General features: G+C 39.0%; 1 protein-coding gene across 1 annotated transcript in view; it reads left to right on the plus strand.

The window, feature by feature from the left end:
* The window catches only part of PHLPP2 (PH domain and leucine rich repeat protein phosphatase 2), a 66227-nt gene that overhangs the window by 5629 nt on the left and 34878 nt on the right, over positions 1-25720 (plus strand). The window contains exons 2-3 of the mRNA XM_008702381.2: positions 6432-6565; positions 21388-21578. Coding sequence (XP_008700603.1) covers positions 6432-6565; positions 21388-21578 — 325 coding nt within the window. The remainder of the gene's footprint in view (positions 1-6431; positions 6566-21387; positions 21579-25720) is intronic.

Genomic DNA, 25720 nt, shown 5'->3' on the forward strand with positions numbered 1-25720 from the left:
GACCAACTGGATATAAATTTGGGAGTTCCCATGACCCTTTTAGGTTTAATAATACACTAGAATGATTTAGACTCAAGAAAGTATTGTATTTATGTTTACAGTTTTAGTAAAGGATAGTAAAGGGTACAAATCATAACTAGCCAAATGAAGAGACACATAGGGTGAGGTCTGGGAGGATCATGAACGTAGAACTTCCATGCCCTCTCCCTTGTCATCCTCTCAGCACATCTCCTCTTGTTCACTCACCAGGAAGTTCCATGGAACTTCAGTACAGTTTTTATTAACATTTCATTGGGTAGGCTTGATTGATTCATTGACCACATGCTTGGCCTTCAGTCTCCAGCCCTGTCTTCCTTCCTTTTAGTCAGGCTGGCTCCAAACCCCGACCTTTTCTTCTTGGTTGGTCTTTATGGTGACCAGCCCCCATCTTGAGTCATCTCATCTGTTAGGGGTGATGCCGGGGGCTCATGAATGACTAAGACACTCATATTATTCAGGAAATTCCAAGGCTTTAGAATATCCCCTCAAGAATCAGGGATGAAGACTAGTGTAAGATTCTGTATTATACAATGATGCACACAAAATAGTGTATCTCAAATGATGGTATATTAGCTGGAATACAATAATTTTAAAACATAACTTTTTAGGTTCTTTGGTGTAAGTTAACATGTGAAGTGTTTTGAGCTCTCTTCTGTATAAATTATTTTAACTATATAAAATAGTGTGGTTTACCTAAAACAAACTAGGATTTGTAATGAAACCAACAAATCTTGATGTCGCTATGTGCTAATTGTGCGACTCTGAATCTCATTTTCCTTATTTGCGAAATAGGCATAGCTTTATAAAATGTTAAGCACTTTTCAGCATAGTGTCTGACATGGAGTAGACATTCATTGAAGTATCCTTATTATTGTTTTTCGTATTATCTGTATTGTTGATCTTAACATTTGCAGATTTTACCTTTGTTAGGTAGCCAGAGATTGAATTGTTTCTTTTTCTTTTTCTTTTTTTTAAGATTTTATTTATTTATTTGACAGAATGAGAGAGAGCACAAGCAGGGGGAGTGGGAGAGGGAGAAGCAGGCTCCCTGCCAAGCAGGGAGCCCGTCTCAAGGCTCAGTCCCAAGACCCTGGGATCATGACCAGAGCTGAAGGCAGATGCTTAACCAACTGAGCCACCCATGTGCCCCAAGAGATTGAGTTTTAATCTGAATTTGCTGTAGAGAATGCTGCTGTGCTTTGTTAGGGTCTTTGATAACAATGTTTTATTTGTATTATATTTTAATAATGTGTACTTTTGCCTCCCACTGTTAACTACAATTCTTGTGAAATGATACATGGAATGACATGTCTTTTTTCTCTTACTTGTGTCTTACCTGTGGGCACCATTTAGAGTAACTGTTGATTGCTACTCCTGGCTAAGAGCTCTAAGTGGCTGTTGATAGGATTAAGGTAATGAATGGTTGGCTGGTTTGGAGAGAAATAACCACATATATTTACAAGATTTACAAGGACCATACTAGCTCCTAGAAGCCTTAGATGTAAACTAGAACTATCACAGTCTTTTGTTTTTCCTTAAAGCAGTAGCAGAAGTATTTCAAATGCTGAACGGAACCTTTCACTGTCAACGTTACTCTCTCTTACACCTCCTTTTGCAGTATATACTTTTCATTTGATTTGTGAGAGATGTAACAAATAAGTAAGTACCAGCCTGTTAAAGTTTGGGGACTTTGAAACACAAGATTGATCTGTAAGCACATTACACCATTTCCCTCCCCCCATACTCTCTACTCTCTTAAGCAGGTGAGCTTAATGAGTAAATGGAATTAGTCCCTCATTTTACTTGTTTTTGCAGTTTGTGAAATATTTCTTATTTACTCATTTATGCTAAATTAATAAGAGCAGATGCTGAGATTCTCCTGATTTTTTTTTTTTTCCTCCTACCAGGAAAAATACTTTCCTTAGGTGGAAATGTATAAAGAGGGTTTCAAAATATACAGAGCCTCTTTAGGAAGGAAATTTGATCATGTAAAATATGTCAGAATTAGGATGTTTCCATTTCTTTTGGTTTTCTAGACAGAAATTGAAAAATTGAGCTCGTGAGATTTAGCCTGGAAGTATTATTTCTTGGTCCTGGCTGTGTGATCATTATATGGAATTATGATATTTAAGTACATTGAACTCTGTATCCAAAAATAATAGCAGGATTCAGGTAGAATTTACATTATATTAGGAAGGTGTCTTGGATACCTCATAGACCCTTGAGTTCTAAAAGACCCTAAAGATCATCTGGCCCAACCTGATTCTTTTATTTTTATTTTTTAATTTTTTTAAGTAGTCTCCACACACAGTGTGGAGCCCAATGCGGAGCCTGAACTCATGACCCTGAGATCAAGACTCCTGCTGAGATCAAGAGTCCCACGTATGGGGCGCCTGGGTGGCACAGGGGGCGCCTGGGTGGCACAGCGGTTAAGCGTCTGCCTTCGGCTCAGGGCGTGATCCTGGCATTCTGGGATCGAGCCCCACATCGGGCTCCTCCGCTGGGAGCCTGCTTCTTCCTCTCCCACTCCCCCTGCTTGCGTTCCCTCTCTCGCTGGCTGTCTCTCTCTGTGTCAAATAAATAAATAAAATCTTTAAAAAAAAAAAAAAAGAGTCCCACGTATAACTGACTGAACCACCCAAACTCCCCTCAACCTGATTCTCTGAGGAGACTCTTATCTAAAATTTCTGTGACAGATGGCTCTCTAGCTTTCCATGAGCTATTTTGAGAGGCAGTCTGTTTCATTACTGGGCATCACTAATTATTAAAGTTCTTCCTCATTTTTGATCCAGGTTTACTTGTGCAACTTTTCATTGTTCCTAGTCGCATTCTTTGGAGTGTTCCAAAGTAAGTTTAATCCTTCTTGACACTGGAAGATAGAGATAGCTCTTTATGCCCTTGTCTTCAAGTTAATCCTTCAGTGTTCAGATTACATGGCTAATTGACCCCTCCAATACAGTTTATTAGAAGTCCCTCTTAAAATACATCCTCCTTAGAAAAATTCTACCACTGACTGGCAAAGTGCCTAATATCGCTATAATCCTTTGCGAATTTTTATTTTATTTGACTAGAGATTAGTTGTAACTGATGAGGTTTTTATTCTGGAAAGTTTATTTTCTGTTTCTTTTAAATTCGGTATTTGTCTTTGTAGGGTTTTAGTTCTTTGGTCATTCCTCATGTAGTAGTTCTGAGTTTATGGATAAAGGTCTGCACTGAGCAGTCAGCAGAGGCCAAGTGGTTGTTTTATTTTTGCGTTTTTGTGGTCATCAGTGTGATTTACATTCCTAAATTATCATTTTTTGTGGTGGGTTCTGATTGGATGGGGGCTGGTAGTGCATCCCGCGAAAGAATTCACCCGGAGCAGAGCAAAAGAGGTAGAAGTTTATTGAGTACGCTGCAAGGGAGTAGTGGGCAGGACAGCAAAGGAGAGATCGTCTGCCACAAGGAGGTGGTGAGACGTTATAGTTATAGGTTGGAATGAGGGAATATGGGATGTATGGAATTTTACCTTTTTTGGGAGTCTTAAGAACTGTGACTGGTTGTAAGTGACCTATTCTTCAGTTAGGGGCCGTGGCCTAATGAGACTGTTATTGTCAACTTGGTAGTTGCTGTGGGCCCTTTTGCCTTGCTCGAGTTTCCATTACTCAGGCCTGTTGCCTAAGAGCAGCCTCTACAATTTTGGTAGCTGTTTACATTCAGCTTTGTAGTATTACTATTTCATATTATTATTATTTTTTTAAAGATTTTATTTATTTATTTGACAGAGAGAGATACAGCCAGCGAGAGAGGGAACATTAGCAGGGGGAGTGGGAGAGGAAGAAGCAGGCTTCCAGCAGGGAGCCCGATGCGGGACTAGATCCCAGGACCCTGGGATCACGTCCTGAGTCGAAGGCAGACCCTTAACGACTGAGCCACCCAGGCGCCCCTATTTCATATTATTTTTACTTAAATCTTACTGCCAACTGTATTTTCTCCTTTCACCATAAACCACAGATGTTCTTCGTATCTTTTTGCAGTGATGGGAGGTGTATAATGTTCTTTCTAATTAATACAATTCTTAAGGTTTATTTTTATTTTTATTTATTTTTATTTTTTTTCAAAGATTTTATTTATTTATTTGACAGAGAGAGACAGCCAGCGAGAGAGGGAACACAAGCAGGGGGAGTGGGAGAGGAAGAAGCAGGCTCCCAGCGGAGAAGCCTGATGTGGGGCTCGATCCCAGAACATTGGGATCATGCCCTGAGCCAAAGGCAAACGCTTAACGACTGCGCCACCCAGGCGCCCCAATTTTTATTTATTTTTAAAAATTTTATTTATTCATTTGAAACAATACAAGGAGGGGGAGTGGCAGAGGGAGAGGGAGAAGCAGATTCCCTGCTGAGCAGGGAACCTGATGCGGGGCTCAATCCCAGGACTCTGGGATCATGACCTGAGCTGAAGGCAGACGCTTAACCAACTGAGCCACCCAGGCCCCCCCCCCCCTTTTTTTTTTTAAGATTTTTTTTTTAAGTAATCTCTACACCCAGTGTGGCACTTGAACTCATGACCCTGAGATCAAGAGTCACAGTCTACCACAGCCAGGTGCTCCTTAAGTTTTCTAAACAGAATCCTTTTAAGACATAAAGATGAATGGTCCTTTAAAAGATTTTATTTATTTATGAGAGAGAGGGAGAAAGATAGCATGAGCACGAGTGAGGGGAGGAGCAGAGGGAGAGGAAGAAGCAGACACCCCGTGGAGCAGGGAGCCTGACTCCTATGACCTTGAGATCACGATTTGAGCCAAAGGTAGATGCTTAACCGACTGAGCCACCCAGGCGCCCCTCTTCAAGACCTTTTGAGCACACACATGCTTTCCTATACTTGTTTCTTGGTTGTTGTTTCAGATGGGGGAGATATTCTATTTTTATCCTAATTAAAATTTGACTCCCATCCTAAGAATTTTTTTGAATAAGTCGCCAGTATGTTACTGAATACTACTACATATGAGATGTTTTGCTAAACACTTTACTTACTGTATAATATCTTGTAAGTAAATAAATTTAATAACAACTCTGTGAGTTAGGTACTATTGTTATTCCCATTATACTGATGAGGAATTTAAGACATGTTGAATAAGAGCCTGTGCTCTTAGTGACTGTATTTATAACTGTTTGCTTTCTGATAAAACAATTGTAAAAGGGCTGTCCTGTGTTATTACTGATGTAGCCCCTTCTGTCAAAATAGGCATGGAAGATTTTTGCTTTTTAAATATTTTCAGTATTTAAATATTGTAAGTGTTTTAGGTCTATATGATTTAAAATGTACAGTGTCACTAGAGGCCACAGATAATTCCTAGACATTCTGACTTTAATTTAGCTTTCATTTGCGACTGCATGGTAGAATGATTTCTGGGGAGTTATTCCCTCCTAATTTTTATGCAAGAATCATCTCTGAAGCCAGTGGAAATACATAGTACCTGAGACATAGTAGGCAGTTCAAAAACTGCATTTCTGATTAGGTGGACAGCTTCTATGACATCACTAATGGCCAAGTGTAATCTTTTATAGCTCATAATTTCACTGCCTCAAAGTTTGGGCCAGAGGTTCTCAAAGCACTGTGTGGGGGTCCCTGAGAATCTTTGAAGAAGTACATGAGGTCACAACTATTTCATGATAATAATAAGATACTAATTTTCTTTTCCACTTTCAGTCTCTTGTGAGTTACAATGGGGTTTTCTAGAGGCTACATACCATGTTATCACAGCAGATTGAATGTTGAAGCTGATGTGAGAATCTAGCCATCCTCCATTAAAATTGCCATTCTCCTCACTAAATTCATGTGATTTTGGAAAATATATTTTTCAAAAACTATTATTTACATTATTATATAATGGGTTTATTGTTTTTAAAAAATGAATAAATATTTGGAAATTCTTTTCTTTTTTTTAGATTTTATTTATTTGAGAGAGAGAGAGGGAGCATGAGAGAGAGCATGAGCGGGAGGGGGGGGCACAAGGAGAGGGAGGGAGAAGCAGACTCCTTGCTGAGCATGGAGCCCATACGGGGCTGGATCCTAGGACCCTGGGATCATGATCTGAGCCGAAGGCAGACGCTTAACGACTGAGCCACCCAGACGTCCCCATTACTTGGAAATTATTAATTTGAACTTCTCATTCAGTAAATATCAATAGATATACTGCATGTAAACAAAAGCTCTTTGGGGGTCCTCAAAGACTAAAGAGGGGTCCTGAGACCAAAACCTCTGAGCACTTCCTATTTAGATGAGTTGTATCATGATAGTAAAGAAAATCTCAACACAGAAGTAAAAAGCTAGAACATATTAAAAGATTTTAAAAATTAAATGAAGCATTTCTATTTCTTACTAAATACTTCTCTTTTGAATTGTGTAAGCAGGAGACTGGAACCTACTGAACGACCTCTTCAGATTGTTTATGATTACTTATCCAGGCTGGGATTTGATGACCCTGTGCGTATACAGGAGGAGGCAGCAGATCCTGACCTCGGCTGCATGCTTCGATTTTACGGTGGTAAGAGTTATCAGTGGCTTTGTGAATGTGTTTAACTACCGTTAAGTTGATCATTTGTGTGTCTCTCTGTCTTCAGCTTTTTAAAAGTATTTTAGTGAAAGGTGTTTTTAAGCCAGTTAACTAATGTGGTTAAAAAAACAACAAAACAAGAAGGTGGGGCATTGTTAAGGTAAGTCTTAGAATGATTAGCCAAAATACGTTCCCTTCTTTATTTTTGTTCTTCTTGTTTTAGTGTTTTTGCTGACTTACTAGAATCATTTTGTCCCTCTGTCAGAATCTTGATCAAATCATGCTTTTCAGTATCAGTTTTACTTTTAGGTTCCTTGTAAAAACCATGGAGTTCTGGATAGCTCAAGAATGCTGAGAGCTAGCTGGTCATTATCATATATGACTTGACATTTGATGAGTACATTTGTCAAATCTATATATTGTTAAATTTAGTGGGCTTGAAATCTAGGATTTTTTTTACTTTCTCTTGTCTTTTGGTGTATTTTCCCCCTCATCAACTGTTTTTCCCTGATCACTTCAATAATAAAATTAGACTTATTACAACTAAATACTTTCTGAATATTGCTTTCCAAGTATGCATAGTCTACTAATACTGCTACTATTGAGTACTACTGATTGTTTATTCTGTGCTTTTATGCGTGTGAATTAACCAGTTTATTACAACCACCTTATGCCATAGGAACTATTATCTTATTTAACAGATGAGAAGACTGAGACAGAGAATTTAAACAACTTGTTCAAGGTCATACAGCTAGTAGGTGACAGTGACATTCACCTAACAATTTTGAGTAAATATGACCCAGTTATTGAACAGTTGAACTAATAACTAAATGATTAGTGTATGCAGGCAAAGTCATTTACTGAAATTCCCTGCTCTCAGTCCTCAAACTAGTGATTAAATTTCTGTATACTTCTTTTTTTGTTGTTGTTTTTCGTTATTGTTGTTTAGTTTTAAGTAATCCCTACACCCAGTGTTGGGCTTGAACTCACTACCTGCGCTGCTGACTGAGCCAGCCAGGCATCCCTCTGTATACTTCTTGATACAACTCTTGTGACATTATGTCACAAGCCAGCTTTATTTAATGCACTTCACAAAAGATTTTATGTTTAATTTTTCATCATAACACTATTTTGTGACATTTTGTTCCTTAAAAATTGGTTTTGTTTTATTTCCATTAATTTCTCTTCATTGCTAGTTCATGGAAGGAAAATAGTTGCTAGATTGAAATTAAATAGGAAAATTCATGGGGCACCTAGGTCGGACTCTTGATTTCAGCTCAGGCCATGATCTCAGGGTTATGAGATTGAAGCCCCATGTTGAGCTCTGCGCTAGGCATGGAGCCTGCTTAGGATCCTCTCTCTCCCTTTCCCTCTGCCCACCACCCCTGCTTAAAAAAAAATTAAATAGGAACATCCTTTAAGATTAATTTGAGGAGCACAGCCCACTTAAACCTATAAAATTTGGGTTAAAAAAAGAGCAGTACATGCTCTTTTGTGCTTGTGGTTGAAATGGGTTCTTCATTATATGTTTTATTCTGAGGTGAAAGTTGAGCCTTAAAATGCCAGCGAGGTCCTTTTGAACCATTGAGATTGCATTTGCACTCAGTTGTATATTGCACAGCTATCGGCCCTGATTGCATTAATCTTCTGCGACACCTGATAAACATGATAGCATGCCCAGGATCTTCACATACCCTTAAGAAGATATTTCTAGTAGAGTCTAAAAGAGTACCAGTTTGTAGTTCTTACTCTGTTTTTGAGGGGAGGGGGTCTTTAACAGAGAACATTTCCAAAAGTGTGCTCTATTAATTTAGAGAAGCTAGTATAATTTGAGTGAGAAAATTGTGTTTGGGAAAGAGGTTTTTAAAGCTAATTATTATTATTATTTTTTAAGATTTTATTTATTTATTTGACAGACAGCCAGCGAGAGAGGGAACACAGGCAGGGGGAGTGGGAGAGGAAGAAGCAGGCTCCCAGCGGAGGAGCCTGATGTGGGGCTTGATCCCAGGACTCTGGGATTACACCCTGAGCCGAAGGCAGACGCTTAAAAACTGAGCCACCCAGGTGCCCCAAAAGCTAATTATTTTTGAAACTAGACAATGTGTATATATGGCACCAAAAACAAAAGTAAAAAATATATATGTATATGCACATATATCAATAAGTGTATTAATTATCTGTTGTCTATGTAATGAATTACCTCAAAATTTAGTAACTTATGGGAGTGCTTGGTGGGCAGTTGGTTAAGCATCAGACTCTTGGTTTTGGCTCAGGTCATGATCTCAGGGTGGTGAGATTGAACTCTGCATTGGGTTACGTGCTGAGTATGGAGTCTGCTTGAGATTCTTTTCCTCTCCCTCTGCCCCGCCCCCCCACTCATGCACTCTTTCTGTCTCTAAAATAAATAAATAAAATATTAAAGAACAACTTAGTAACTTATGGGACGGCTGGCTGTCTCAGTTGGTAGAACACGCAGTTCACGTTGGGCGTAGAGATTACTAAAAAACATAAATAAACTTTAAAAAAAAACTTTGTGACTTAAATTGGTAATAAAAATTTATTATATGGTTTGTGTGGCTGGAAATCTAGGAGTAATTTTGTTGGATGGTTCTGGTTTGGGTTGCATGAGATCGTATCACTGTTGGTTGAAGGTGTAGTCATCCAAAGGCTTGACTGGGGCTGAAAGAATCATTTCTAGCATGGCTCACTCAAATGGCTGTTGGTGGGTCTCAGTTCCTCACCAGCTTTTGACAGGGGTTCTCAGTTCTTCACTTTGTAGCCCTCTTTTTAAGGCTGCCTGAGTGTCTTCATTACGTGGCAGCTAGCTCCTGTCAGTGATCAGACAGACACAGGCGCGCGCGCGCACACACACACACACACACACACAGAGGACTCAGTGTTTTTTATGACCTAGGCTCATAAGTCAGTGATATTTTCACCACTTTCTGTTTAGTAGAAGTGAACCACCATATACAGCCTACCCTCTAGAGAAGGAAATTAGGCCCACCTTTTGGAGAGAGAACTATCGAAGAATTTGTGGACATATCTTAAAACCATCACAGAAAGTATGCTTCCCTTTCACCTTGCTCCTCCATGCCCTCAGTTCCTGAATCCAGAGACAACCACTGTTATCAGAAGGAGAAATATCTGTGAAATAGTCTCTTAGAAGCAAATAGCTTAGTAATTAGCTTTAAATATTTTATATGTAGAGTGTTTGGTGAGTTAGCTTAATTAGAATATAGTGTTAATGAGGCCAGGGTCATAAGGGCCTAAGTTCAAATCAGTTAATGTTGCTTTGCTTGCTGGATCTAAAAGGTACCCCGTACGCCAAGCAGCCATTATGCAAATATTCATTACCAGTGTTGCTGGAAAGGGAGTTCTGGGGAAAAGGTAAGTTAGTGGAATGACTGTCTCAGTGCAAATTCATGATAAAAGCTATGGAAATAACATAATTGACTAAAGATGAGTAGATAGCATTATTAATCACAGAGATTAAGAGAGCACATTAATGAATTTTTTTATTTGTGTATGAGGAAAAGGAGTTTCGAAGGTGTGATTTACTAGTGAAGTTGTGGTTCTGGGGCTCTATGATCAGGTAGCGTAAGTCCCAGCCTGAGCATTTCTTTCTGTACCATGTATATATATTTTAAGATTTATTTATTTATTTGAGAGAAAGAAAGCATGAGCCAGGGAAAGGGCGGAGGGCGACAGAGAGTCCTCAAGCAAACTCCCCACTGGGCATGGAGCACAATGCAGGGCTCTGTCCCAGGACCCCTGAGATCATGACCTGAACTGAAATCAAGAGCCGAATGCTCAACTGACTGAGCCACCCAGGTGCCCCTCTATCATATTTTGTGCACACATTGTTTAAGACAGTTTTTTCCAAAGAGCTTAAGCACAAACAAAGTCAGATACAAAAGAATCACATAGTATATTTCCATTCATTTAAAGTTCAAAAACAGGCAAAATTCAGCCATATTGTTTAGAGATGTGTGGCAGTATTACTATCCATCCATCAAAATCTCTTCTTTCCTCCCATAATGATAGAGTTATAGTTGGCACATGACTGCCCAGCCACATGTCGTTTCCCAACCTTTTTTGCAGTTAGGTTGGCACGCGTATGACACAGTTTTCCTCACTGGTATGGAATGGAATTGTCGTGCTGCTTCTGTTCCTTTTATTTATTTATTTTTTAAAGATTTTATTAATTTATTTGTCAGACAGACAGAGCAGGAGCAGGCAGAGGGAGAAGCAGACTCCCCGCTGAGCAGGGAGCCCGATGTGGGACTCAGTCCCAGGACCCTGGGATCATGACCTGAGCCGAAGGCAGACACTTAACTGACTGAGCCACCCGGGTGTCCCTCTGTGCCTGGTTCCTAAAACCCTCCATTCATGCTTCTCAGTGCGTCATCTTGTCTTCTGTGGGCTAGGATTGGCAGTCATCAGAGCAGTATTGGAAGCCATGTGTTGAAAATGGCAGAGCTACCATCAGCCTGAGTTTCTTGATAGTGTTGACCTCTGGAAACCCGCAATGTCTACCCTAACAGAGAATTAAATTTCTGTCGTATTTGAGCCATTATGGTCTTTTTGTTGCAGTAGTTTCACCTGCTATAACTGACCTAGGATGCATACGTACAAGTGGCAAAAATATAAAGAAAGCAAGGAAATTATTATTATAAAAGTCAGGAAAGTGGCTGATCTCTAGGGTGGAGGGACAAGGACATGATTCCTACAAGTATGATTTTTGAGTCAATACATATATATATATATTTTTAATTTTGACAAAATATTCCTAAATTGCACAGGTGATACCGATGTATAATTTCATCAGTAGCATTTGAGAATGCTCATTTCCTTCTTCCTTTGCCAACATCAGGTATTATTGTTAAAGTCAATCTTTGTCCCAGGGTGCCTGGATGCCTCAGTTGGTTAAGCGTCTGCCTTTGGCTCAGGTCATGATCCCGGGGCCCTGGGATAGAGCCTCACGTCAGGCTCTCTGCTCAGCAGGGAGCCGGCCTCTCCCTCTCCGGCTGCCTGCTGCACCTGTGTTTGTGCTCTCTCTGCGTGTCAAATAAATAAATAAAATCTTAAAAAACAAAAAAAGTTAATCTTTGTCCCAATTTTCAAAAAAATAATATCTCATGTTAATTTGCATATTATAAACTTTATTGTTAAACTATAGGAGTAATACATTAGAAAACATTCTGGGGTGCCTGGGTTGCTCGGTTGGTTAAGTATCTGACTCTTGGTTTCGGCTCAGGTCATGGGCTCGTGGGTCCTGAGATCAAACCCCAAGTCAGGCTCCATGCTCAGCAGTGAGTCTGCTTGGGATTCTCTCCCTCTGCCTCCTCCTACTTGCACACGCTCTCTTTCTCTCTCAAATCTTAAAAGAAAAAATAACAAAACCGTTTTACCACCTTTATACAATTACATTTACGATTGTTCATTTCTTAGTCATATTTTATATGCATGTTTCACATTTGTAATCATTGTGTCCATATGTTTTTCCTTTGTAAAAAATTTAGTTTTAATTACACAAGTAAGACGTGGATACAGTCTCATTATCTATAGTATATCAGTTTCTTAAAATCACTTCCTGGGTCCATTCACTGCTTACTGGAGAACCCCTGTTATCAACTTGGTGTATACTTGTTCAGAATTTTCTAACTTATATTCATATCTAATACGTATTTGTAGAAATGTATTTTGTTTGCATAAATGCCATTATTTGCTATGGTCTTCAATATTTTTCACTCAACCATATATTTTGGAGATCTTTTCCTTAGCTGTCTTCTGTATGCATTCTTCTAAGTTCTATAGTATTGAATATCATGTGTGTATTATAATTTATGTAGCCATTTCACTAGTGATAGCCATTTACAGTATTTCCACTTTTGACTATTGCAAACAGCATTATAGTAAAATTGCCTCTTTGTGCCCCTGTGTTTCCTTGGAGTATATCTCTAAATATGAAATTAATGGGTTGTAGAATATTTGCATTTAAAATAGTAATACTACTGCAGAACAAATGTATATCCCATCAGTATATCAAAGTACCCCTTTGCTCACAATTTCACCTTTTAATATTATTAGCATTTGAAATTTTTACTAATCCGATAGATAAAATGATGGTCTCCTTGTTTTAATTTTTGTTTCCCTGAATGCTGGTTGAGTATTGCTTCATATTTTCATTGGATCTTTAGATTTCTTCTTCTTTGAAAAGCCCATTGATATTTCTGAGCAAATTTTTGTCTTTTTTTCATATTGATCTAAAGGACTTCTGTATATATTCTAAGTATACATCCTTTGTATATTGTATTTGTAACAAAATTTTTTCTCATCCTGTAACTTGTCCTTAAATTTTGTTTATTGTTTTTTATTGTGCAGAAGTTTTATTTAGTCAGATTTGGTGAGTCTTTTCCTTTAATGCATTTATATTCCTTATCCTAGGTCATAAAGATATTCTGTGTTTTCAGTACTTCTATATTTTTAAAATATACATAAGATTGGGATCTAACTTGGGCTCCTGGGTGGCTCAGCTGGTAAGCGTCTGCCTTCGGCTCAGGTCATGATTCCAGGGTCCTGGGATCGAGCCCTGCCTGCATTGGGCTCCCTGCTAGGCGGGAAGCCTGCTTCTCCCTCCCACACTCCCCTTGCTTGTGTTTCCTCTCTCGCTGTCTCGCTCTGTCCAATAAATAAGTAAAATTTTAAAATTAAAAAAAATAAAGATAGAGATCTAACTTTACTTTTTCTCTATAGGTAGATAGCCTTTTGTCCTACTGATTTGCAATACCATCTTTATTATTCTTAAGTTCTTATACAGGCAGCGTTTTGTTTTTGGCCTCTGTCCTGTTAAATTGACCGATTTGTCTCGTGCTAATACCAAATTTTTTTAAATTAATATGCTTGTATGATATATTTTGATAGCTGGTAGGGAAGTACCTTATCACTCTTCTCTGAAAAATCAGGGAGATCTCTGGAATCAGAGATGCCTTTGTGAAGAAGTAGTATTTGAGTTGGTTCTCTAAAAATTGACAGAATTTCATTATTCTGGAAAAGGAGGACATGGGATGGGCTACTAGACACTTCAGTGTATGTCCTGTGAATCACAGATAATTTGAGTCCAGAGTGTTCTGGGCGTTGAGTGCAGCATCAGTTTAGTCTTCATTTGGCAGATGATCGCAGGAAGTGAGAAGATGCAAGGGAGCCCAAGAAGGTGAATCTGGCACCAGTGTGGATAATAATTCAGATGTGAATTAATAGGGGTCTGGAGTGGAGAATGTGAGGGAATTGTTCATGTGAGGGACTTTTTGAAGGGATAATCTGTAAGAGTTGATGGCTGATTGAAAAGGGGAGTTGAGGAAGAGACCCAAAGAGTTGAAGCTGACACTGAGGTTTTAAGCCAGGGTTACTTCAGGAGAATGTCCGGACTTGAGTTGTGAGAAGGAGCTGGTTCGTGGGGACGGTGATGACTTGGTTTTGGGAATGTTTCATTTTAAGTGGTGGTGAGATGTCTGACAGGTAGTTGGAAGCATGGAACTAGAGCTTAGGACATACAGATCTGGAAGTAGGGTACATGGGGATGTTAAAGCTGTGGAAGTTGTTACGATACCTTGAAAAGAATTCTTGTATGTAGGGAGAGGAGGCTTAAGGCAGGCAGAATTTTCACTATAATAACTAGCTTTTGTTTTATACCCTTACCGTATGCTGAGCGCTTTCTCAAGTGCGGAGCACTCTGTCTACCTTGTCTCAGGTAGATGTTATTATCCCCGAGAGGCTGTAATGTGCCCCAGTCAAATAGCAGAGCCAGGAAGCAGATAAATCTGCTTCTAAATCTCATCCTTTTAACTTCTAAGATACTCCACCATTTAGTTGTTGGAGAGAGAGTTTAGAGGAGTGTGAGGAATCCATAAAATGAGAATATCTAACCCAACTCCGTGGTCTTAAACTCAGGAAACTAAGGCCTGAAGAGGTAAGAAGATTTGTTTGGGATCATGAAACCAGATGGTGGAATTACTTTAGCCACCACTGCTTTGCCACATTTTCTAGTGAAATACTTCAAATAGAAGTTTTTTGTGTTGTATGAGAGCCTGTTGCAAGTTTGAAATTTGTTGTGAGGTTTCCTGTTTTGTTCTTTAAATGTAAGTAAATATTTCATTTTCACTTCCTTACGTATCAGCCAGTATTTACTGGTTTAACCTTTTATTTGGAACTAACTTTAGATTTTCAGAGCAGTTGGAAGGGTAGTACAGAGAGCTTCGGCACACCCTTCATGCTGTTGTTTGAATTGTTTTTCTGGTATAAATAGTGCTTCCATTTTTTCTGGCGTCTCTCAAGACTTTGTCTTTAATTTTCAGTACTTTGAATACATATTCAAAGTATCTGGGCTAGAATTTCGTTGGGTTTATCCTGCTTGGGGTTCGCTGAACTTCTTGAATCCTTAAGTTTATATCCTTCACTTGAGGAGTTTTCCCGTTTCTTCAAATCATTTTCAGCATTGTGCTGTTTCTTCTCTCGCTTTGGCTCTGTCCCCTAGTTCAATTTTCAGAGTTTTTGGCCTGCTGCTTGGGGTCACATCCACATTTGTATACCTCAAGGGTGAGCCCAGGAGTTCATAGACAACTTTAGGGGTGTCATTTTCCAGAGCTCCTTCCTCTTTGTGATTTCCTGGGGCTTTACTTAACCTGCCTTGTCTGGCACTTCCTGCGAGGGCATCCACACTGCAGCTCTCCCAGTGGGAGGGGAAGACCAAAAATTCAACAGGTTTTCACCCCGCTCTCTCTGGATTGCAGATCTTCCAATCAGAGAAGGAAGTAACACCCCTCAGAGTTTTAGGTGCCTGTGTCCCCACTCCTGGGGGCTGGAACTTAAGAAAATGAAGAAAAGAGGGGGATGAATGAGGAATTTCTCCCACTCTCTCTGAGTGTTAGGAGACCCCTTTTCTATTTCTCAAGACAGAACTTGAGGGCTTCTAGAGCTTTCTGTCCACACCAGCGCCTACCTCTGGATCTTGGGTTTTCTTGAGTCCCGGGCTAAGAGATGTCAGAAGAGGAAGCAGTGAGAAGCTTGCCACTACTTTGGTGGTATTTCAGATTGTGTTCTTCTTCCCTAATCTGCCTGCTCCTGTTTACTTTTTGGGGTCCTTGTATAGCTGCTCCATGCATTCTGTCCAGGTCTTATAGGTGCATTTAGTGGAAGAGACATGGTGGAGTGCGCTTTCTCCATCTTACTTAGAATCAGAACCTTAATGGGGTCTTTTGGTTACTTCATTTTAATATAGTCCAATCGAACAGGCTAAATTTACCTTCATTATTTTCTAGAAGCTCTATTGTTTTGTCTTTCAATTTATATTCACAGTCTTTATGATTCTTTTTGTCTATCATTGTAAGCTTATGGGCTTGTATATATTTGCTTTAACTCATTACAGCCGTTACTCTTTTTATCAGCCGTTACTCTTTTTATTGCTGTTTGTCCAATCTCAGCTCGTGGGAGCTCTTTACGTTGGCTTCTGTCCTTCCAACATGACCCCAGGAGTTTTCGATTGCATTCTGGATTTCCCATTAAGTTCTGGCACAACAAGATGTTCTAAGCTCATCTTTTCATTGTCTGACTGACAGGAATAGACTCTTTTTCTAAGGACTTCTGGTTCATCTTAATGAAAAATGGTATTTAGAGATTGTGTTCTGGGCAGTAGAGGAACTCATTGCTACAGGGTTGACCTTGATTGTTTTTTTAGCAACTTTTTAAAATTATGAAAACATTCCATTTTTTTCTAGAACATTTGGATGTATAAATATAAGGAAACTAAAATTATCCCTAATTTTCCACTTAGAGCCTTGGCTTTTGAGATTGTAAAACTATTTTTTAATTAGAACTGTTACACATTCTGAATACTTATTAGAACTTTCTTATTCTTGTTTTTTTGGTTTTTGTTTTTTAAGTAGTCTCTGTGCCCAGCATGGAGCCCAGTGTGGGGCTTGAACTCATGACCCTGAGATCAACACTTGAGCTGAGATCAAGAGTTGGACACTTAACCAACTGAGCCACCCAGGCACCCCTCATTTTTTGTGTGTGTGTATGTGTCACTTTCAGAAGGCCAGAGACTGGATGTGTAGCAAACACTCCAAAATTAATAAAACAGCATGTTATTTGATATATAAATAACTTATCCAAAACACAATTGAATGTTCCCTTCTGAGTGTGGTGATAGATAGATTTAAGAGTTTTCTCTGTAATAAACTATAAAGAAATAAGACCAAGAAAGGAGACTCAGAGAATTATGTATCAACTGATATACCATCTATTTCGTGTAAACTTTTAAAAAGACTGTTAGGCAGTTTGAAAACATGGTAACTATTATGAAGTCCCATTTTTACATAATTTAGCCAACTTTGTAGAAGGTGATGCTGTTAACCATGGTGGGGAATATAGAAGCCATTGGCATGTTTGGGGAGAAAAATGAGATTTTTAAAAAATAGCAGTTTTATTGAGATATAGTTCACATCCTGTAACATTCACTCTTTAAAAGTGTACAATTCAGTGTTTTTTAGTATATTCGGAGAGTTATGCCGCCATTACCACAGTCTAATTTTAGAATGTTTTCATCACCATAAAACAAGACCCCATATCCATTAACATCATTCTCCATTCCCTACTCCCACAGCACCTGGCAATCACAAATCTGCTTTCAGTTTTTATGGATTTGCCTATTCTGAACAAGTGGAATCATATATACTCGTTTTTTTGTGGCTGGCTTCTTGTACTTAGCATAATGTTTTCAGGGCTCATCCATGTTGTAGTAGGTATCAGTACTTCATTTCTTTTTATGGCCAAACAATGTTCCATTGTATAGATAATGCCCCATTTTGTTGATGCATTCATCAGTTGACAGGCATTTTGTTGTTTCTACTTTTTGGCTATTACGAATAATGCTACTATGAACAAACATTTGTGTGTAAGTTTTTGTGGGGACATGTGTTTTTCAGTTCTTTTGGATATAGATGTAGGAGTGGAATTGCTGGGTCATACGGTGGGTCTGTGTTTAAACTTTTGAGGAGCTACTAGACTGTTTTCCAAAGTGGCTGCCCCATTTTATAATCACACCAGCAGTGTTTGTTTGCATCTTTACCAACGCTTATTAGTGTTTGTCTTTTTCGATTATAGTCGTCCTAGTGGGTGTGAACTGATGTCTCATTTGTGGTTTTTTATTTGCATCTTTCTAGTAACTAATGAATTAAGCATCTTTTCATGTACTTGTTGGCCTTTTATATATCTTCTCTGAAGTAATATCTGTTCACATTCTTTGCCCAGTTTTTGTGTTGTCTTTTTTGCTGAGTTGTAATGTTCTTTATTCTGAATACAAGTCTCTTATTATGTATGTGATTTGCAAATATTCTCTATTTTGTGAGTTGTTTTACTTTCTTGATGGTGTCTGTTGAAGCACAGCAGTTTTGTTATTTTTGATGAAGTCCATTTTTCTATATTCTTTTTTGTCACTTTTATTTATTTTTTAAAGATTTTATTTATTTGAGAGAGTGAGAGTGTGAGAGAGAGAACACAAGCAGAGAGTGGGGATGTGGGCAGAGAGAGAAGCAGACTCCCCACTGAGCAGGGAACCCAACTAGGGGCTCAATCCCAGGACCCTGGGATCATGACCTGAGCCAAAGGCAGACGCTTTATCGACTGAGCCACCCAGGCACCCCATGTCACTTTTACTTTTTGTGTTGATACGTAAGAAACCTTTGCCTAACTTAAGACCACAAGATTTATTCCATTGTTTTCTTCTATGAGTTTTATAGTTTTAGTTCTTACATTAGGTCTGTACTCCATTTTGAATTTATTTTTATATATAGTGTGAGCTTAGGGATCTGACTTTATTCTTTTGCCTGTGGCTATCCAATTGTTCAGCACCATTTGTTGACAAGCCTTCTTTCCCCACTGAATTATTTTGGCACCCTGCTCAAAAATCAGTTGTCCGTAAATATAGGGGTTTATCTGTTAATTCTATTCCATTGCTCTATGTCTATTCTCATGTCAGTGCTGTATTTTTTTTTTTTTTTAAAGTAATCTCTACACCCAGTGTGGGGCTCAAACTCATGACCCCAGTATCAAGAATCAGATGCTGTGCCAACTGAGCCAGCCAGATGCCCCAAGTACTGTACTTTATATGTCAGCCCCATACTTAAGTTTTGAAATTGGGGAATGTGGGTCCTCCAATTTTGTTCTTTTTCAAGATTGTTTTGTCTATTCTGAGTCTACTGTACTTCTATATGAATTTTAGGATCACTTTGTCAGTTTCTGCCATGAAGGTAGCTGGAATTTTGATAGGGATAACATTGCTGTAAATCAGTTTGGGGAGTTTTGTCATCTTAACAGTATTAAATCTTCTAGCCCATGAACCCTGGATGTTGTCCATTTATTTCGGTGTATAATTTCTTTCAACTACGTTTTGTAGTTTTCACTGTACTATTTTCATTTTATTCTTTTTGATGCTATCTTAGATGCTATAGGTTTATTTTGAATTGTTTATTCCCTATGCATAGAAATAAAATTGATTTAAAAAACATTTTGTATATGGGGTGCCTTGGTGGCTCAGTTGGTTAAGCATCTGACTCTTGATTTCTGCTCAGATCATGATCTCAGGGTCCTGGGATCAAGCCCTGCATTGGGCTCTGTGCTCAGCAGGGAGTCTGCTTGAGGATTTCTCTCCCTCTGCCCTTCCCCCTGCTCGCATTCTCATGAGCTCTGTCTCTCACTAAAATATAAATAAATAAATCTTTTTTTTTTAAAGATTTTATTTATTTATTTGAAACAGAGAGATAGAGCACGAACAGGGGAGAGGAGGCAGAGGGAGAACCTCCACCAAGCAGGAGCCTAATTTGGGGCTCCATCCCAGGACCCTGGGATCATGACCTGAAATGAAGGCAGACACTTAACTGACTAAGCCACCCAGGTGCCCCCTAAATAAATAAATCTTAAATATAGTAAAAACCTTTTGTATCCTGCAACTTTGCTGAACTCATTTGTTGGTTATAATTACCTTTTTTGTGGCTCACTTAGGATTTTCTATATACAAGATCCTATCATTTATGAATAAAGATAGTTTTCTTTCTTCCAGTCTGATACTAGAAATTTGAGGTAAATAGGGACATCTGTTGGACATGTCCAGCAGACAGTTAGATATATGAGATTAGAACCAAGGGAAGATTGGGGCAGGAGATAGAAATCTGAGGGCCATTATCATCATATGAATAGGGCAGTTTGGAGGCTGGAAGCCAGATTGAAGAAAATTGAGTAAATTGGAGGTGAGGTAACAGAGAGATAGCTAATATAGAGGCACAAATGAGAACACAGGAGCCTCAAAAGGGTAAACTTACAGGTTTTCAAAATATGGTTTGCAGACCCTTTGCATTTAAACTACCTGAAATAGTTGTTAAAAATACATTTCCCTGTGTTCCATCCCAGGCCCTGTGGATTAAACTCTCTGTGGGTGGGTGTGAGCATCCCACATTTTAAACTGTTCTCACATAGTAAGTCTTGAGCACACAGAAATTGGAGAGTCACTGAACTAAAGGAATTCCACAGTTGAGACTGAGAGGGCATGGGAGAAAGCGCGAATGCTTTTGTAACTTCGACAGGAACAATAAGGAGGGTGGAGTTGAAGAGTGAGAAGAGAGAAGAACCAGACTCCCTGAGAAAGGTGGAGTTTGGAATATGGATGAGCGAGCAGGTTGGCCTCATATAGGAGGAGAGATGGCTCTCCCATAGAGCTAGTATTCACATGCAAAGTTTTAAAGCTTTGAAGTGATCTCTTTCCTCAGATCATATATGGGAAACACAGTTAAGAGGGATACGTGATGCCCAGGTTCCATAGTCAATCCTGTAGTAATATCAGGTATGATGCAGTTCTCTCTCTTCCCAGTATGTTGCTGTTTGCATCACCTCATACTAGTGCTGCTCCTGTTCATTTCTGTGTAGAATTAGTCTGGTTTTAGCCATGCTTTAATCAAGAACCTGTCTTCTGTCATAATGTGCTGTTTTGTTCACTATATCTCAGCCTTACAAATGTTTCTAATGGGGAGGGAGGGTAGAAAAAGAAACTCTCGTATGCACGTATGAGCTTCTGCCACCATGATTGGGCTAGTTCATTGAAGTATCAGCCATAAGCTTTTCCTCACAAGGAACAGGAAAATGGAGTGATGTGTACAGAGCTAGAGCTCTCCCATACTTATTAATTTCTTCCTTCTAGAATAGAGTAATCACAATAGTGGCTGTCATTTATTCAGTACTTCTTTTGTTACCTGAAACTATCCTCAGTACTTTACATTAATTATCATAATTTTTTTTGTAAGAAAACCCTAAAGATAAGTAGTATTAAGATCCAAACTGTATAAATGAGGAAAGTCAACCTCAGTGATTATATTAAGTAGTTCAGAGAAACAAAGTAAGTGGCAGAACCAGGATTCAAACTCAGGTTTGCATGTCTGGCCCCCACGTCTATGATCTCATTGACTTGCCAGATTGCCTTTCTCTGTGTACATGGGAGATAGGACTGTGTTGGAAGAAGAATTAACAGTGGCATCCAAAATAAAATCTTGCTCCCTAGCCCCAAATCCACAGTACTCCCATTGTATAACTTCAGTGATGGATAACATTTTAGGACTGAGATCTTACTTGGTAATACTTATGTTGCTTGGTAACCTATATCTGTAAACAACGTTGCTGAATGTTGACAGACAATGCTTTCTTTTCCCTTACAAGTCTTACACTACTTGAATGGTGACTTCTGGATGGTGACTTCTGTTTTCTTTTAGAAAAACCATGCCAGATGGATCATCTGGATCGAATCCTCCTGTCTGGCATCTATAATGTACGCAAGGGAAAGACCCAGCTGCATAAGTGGGCTGAACGCCTAGTTGTTCTCTGTGGCACCTGCCTCATTGTTTCCTCAGTGAAGGATTGTCAGACTGGAAAGATGCACATTTTGCCTCTGGTTGGGGGAAAGGTAAGACTCATAGAAATGAATTATTCTTCATTTGTTTGATCTTCTTAATTAAAATCACATTTACTTTTCGGTGCTTTCTCCACATCTTTTTAAAGAAGCCAGTATGAGCATTATTAAAGATTACATTACAAAGTTTGTGTTTTAGAGTTCTTAGGTTTAACCAGAAGAAACCTACTCAGGCTAAATTTTTTGTTTAAAGATTCATTTATTTGAGAGAGAGAGAGAGTGAGCAAGCGAGGGGGAGGGTCAGAGGGAGAGGGAGAAGAGAAGCAGACTCCCTGCTGAGTGTAGAACCCAGTGCTGGGCTCTGTCTCATGATCTCATGATCTCCCAACCTCACAACTCATGAGATCATGACCTGAGCTGAAACCGAGTCGGACGCGTAACTGACCAAGCCCCCCAGGCACCCCACCTTACTCATGCTAATTTAAGCATAAAACAGGTTTATTTACATCACAGATTCTTTGGGAGGTCCAAAGCCTGTCCATACCCCAAGTTCTGCTGCAGAATTCATTTGTTGATGATACCTCTGCCTCCACTGCTAGGCACCCATTACACCCAAGTAGACAGAGGATGCCGCCATTTGCAGCCTCCTGCCACATCCATTCTTAAAACAGATTCTTTCTAGCTTCTCCTTTTTCCCCATTTGACTAAAATTCAGAGTTGGGGGTGGTCACAAGTGCCTTTCCAGCAGCAAGGTGGGGAGCATACCATTTCTGGTCTGTGCTGGAGAATTCCCTATCCTGGGCAGGGAGTTCAGTTGCAAGTCTGTCAAACAGACCGACAGATGACTGGCAACAGATATGTTAATATTTATATGAAGCTATACATCATTTTGTTTCTTTATTTTCCATCTTGAATATCATAAAACAGTATGAATTTTAGAGAACTCCCAGACAAAAATGACTTAGTGAATTCATGCTTTGAGATGTCCAGTCTGGTCCAGATGTACAGCAGTATTGGTAAAACAGATAGATTCCAAAGGTAAATACATAAAAAAGACGTAGCTGGGCTGTGGAACGTAGAATAGAAATGTATGTGGTGAGCAGGTCTGAATCTGAGGGCCTCTTGGGTTCTGGGCCTGAAAGGTCATGGCAGCGGCAGCCCAGGAGTTCAGCTCCTGTAAGTATTTCTCTGCTCATGAGAAGAGCTTGGCCCAGTCATATTCCTTGAAGCAGGAATTGAGTGGTACTCTGCTCCTGAAGGAAAGCTGGAAAGAAAAACAACAACGACCACCAGCCCCAAACAGCTGTTAACCACTGACCGGAACGAAGTCTTGTTCTAGCTGTGGTCCTAGAAAGGTTGAGGGAACCGGTTATGTGGCCTGTGACCAGGAAGTGAACAAGTCCCCACTGAATTAATGTGCATAATCCAGTATCAACCAGGGGTCAGGAACCTACCACTTACTGATGTGAGACTTCTTTTTGGTCTTGGGAGCTAAAGGACAGAATGAAGAAAATAGGATAAAAGAAAATGACACCCCCCCCCAAAAAAAAAAGAAAAAGAGAAAAGAATACAACAAAGGAAAGGAAATTCAAAGGGAAGTTGTAAGAAATAAGAAACGATGAGTGCAGACATTGATAAAATGTGACGGTCAAATTAATATCAATTATAAAAAGTTTAAAATGTTTTTATATTTTAAATATAAATATAAACTCTTAAAGCTCAAACTACCCTGAATGATATTTAAGATGTAGTGATATGTTTGATAAATAATGTGTTGATATAGTCTTGGAATAAGAGAATAGAAATACCAAATAACTTTTCACTTTACTAGGAAAAACTTTAAGTAAAAGTTTTAAGGATAGCCACTAAAAGTAGAGTGGGAGAAGAAAATGTAAAACATTCTGTAACACTAAGAGAAGGCAGGAAAAGAGTGGAGAGAAAGGAACAAAATGATTAGCATGGTAAATTATCACAAATTACAGTGACAGAAACGTATAGAAATATATCAGTAATCATAATAATTGTGATACAAGTTGTCATTTAAAATCCCAGTACTTGCTGTTTTATTTTTTAAGATTTTATTTATTTTTTAGAGAGAGAGAGTGCACGAACAGGGGGAGGGGCAGAGAGAGAGGGACAAGCAGGCTCCCTGCTTAGCAGGGAGCTCAAGTTGGGGGTCTCAATCCCAGGACTCTGGGATCATGACCTGAGCTAAAAGCAGACACTTAACCGACTAAGCCACCCAGGCGCCCCCAGTACTTGCTGTTTATAAGAGACATACTCAACACTTAGAAGGTTGAATGTGAAATGGTGGGAAAATCGTGCTAGTCAAATAGCAATCAAAAGAGTATCAGTGTGGTTATATTAATATCATACAAAACATTTTTATGAAAGTTTATGTGCAACAAAGGGCTTGTCTCCAGAATATATAAAGAACTTTTACAACACAGTGAGAGAAAGACAGATAACCTAGTAAAAACTAGGCAGAAGAGTTGAGCAGATCCTTTCCCAGTGAAGATCTACAGATGCGCAAATAAGTACATAGGAAGATTCTCACCGTCATGAGTCATTAGGGAAATGCAAATCAATATCAGAGAGTTTCTGCATACCACTAGGATGACTAAAATCAAAAGACTGATGAGTACCAAATTTAGCAAAGATGAGGAGCAACTGGAATGCTCTCTCATCATTGGTGGGAGTACAGTCACTTTGGAAAACAGTTTTTCATTTCTTATAAACTGAAACATATGCATATCAGATGACCCAGCATTTCTCCTAGGTATTGGGAAATGAACATCTGTCTTTACAAAGACTTTATGTGAATGTTCATAGCAGCTTTATTCATAATTTTCAAAAACTAGAAACAGCCCAAATGTTCATGGACTACTGGTGAATTGATGAACAAATGTGGCACATTCCACACAATGGAATACTACTGAACAATAAAAAGGAATGAATTGCTGATATACACCAAAATAAGGATGAACTCAAAAACATTATTTTCTTTTTTTTTTTTTAAGATTTATTTATTGTAGAAAGAGCAAGCAAGTGCACAAGCGATCAAGCATGGGGCGGGGGAGGCAGAGGGAGAGGCGGAAAGAGACTCTCAGATTTACAAACCTTTCTCAGTATTTGACATTATATGAGTATATTTTTCTGTGTCAAATACCCCATAGTAAAATATCTAAAAGTTTATTCTAAAACATGGGTGCCAGGGTGGCTCATTCGGTTAAGCATCTGCCTTTGGTTCAGGTCACGATCCCAGGGTCCTGGGATGATCCCTGTTCAACAGGGAGTCTGCTTCTCCCTCTCTCTCTGCCTCTCCCCTGCTTGTGCGCTCTCTCTCTCTCTCAAATAAATAAATAAAATCTTAGAAAAATAGATTATTCTAAAATAGTCATTAATATCTCTTCTTCATTTCAATAAGATCTTTTATTTTGACTCATTCATGTGATTTATTATTAATAAAAAATGATCCTGTCGTGAGGTCACAATTGAATGTTATGAATATTATTTAATTTTATTGGTTTTTTTTTAAAGATTTTATTTATTTGAGAGAGGGAGCATGCACACGCATAAGTGGGGGAAGAGGCAGAGAGAGAGGGAGAGGGACAAGCAGACTCCACACTGAACGCAAAGCCCAATTCAGGGCTTGATCCCAGGACCCTGAGCTCATGACCTGAGCCAAAGGCAGACGCTTACTGACAGAGCCACCCAGGTGCCCCTTATTGGGATCTTTTTAATATGATTCTTTTTTGCTTGAAGTATTTTGTGTTTTTGCCATTTGATTCAATCTTGGCACCAGAAACCTAATGATTTATGAGTATAATTTGGAAGTTTCCAGCTGACTCACCAAGATTCAATAGTTATGACATATCAAAGTGAGATGTCAGACAAAGATGTAAGTGGTTCCATAACTATAAAGACTTCATCTTCATCAAAGCTATATGAATTGGGTTGTTGGATTTGGGGGGAGAATTGCTTTAAAGAGAACTGCTATTGTGCTGTGAATCCACCCCAACTGGGAATTGCTTCTGCCTTTTTCCTCAAGCCTAGTGGAAGAGGTTTCAGCAGGATTCAAGAGAGCTCGATATGGGTCCCCTGCAGCAAGAGGGGCATAGTGGATTGGTGTCCTGCCTTCTCTTTTTTCTTTCTTTCTTTCTTTCTTTCTTTCTTTCTTTCTTTCTTTCTTTCTT

Source organism: Ursus maritimus, unplaced genomic scaffold (assembly GCF_017311325.1).
Source record: "Ursus maritimus isolate PB19 unplaced genomic scaffold, ASM1731132v1 scaffold_19, whole genome shotgun sequence".
Classification (NCBI taxonomy): Eukaryota; Metazoa; Chordata; class Mammalia; order Carnivora; family Ursidae; genus Ursus; species Ursus maritimus.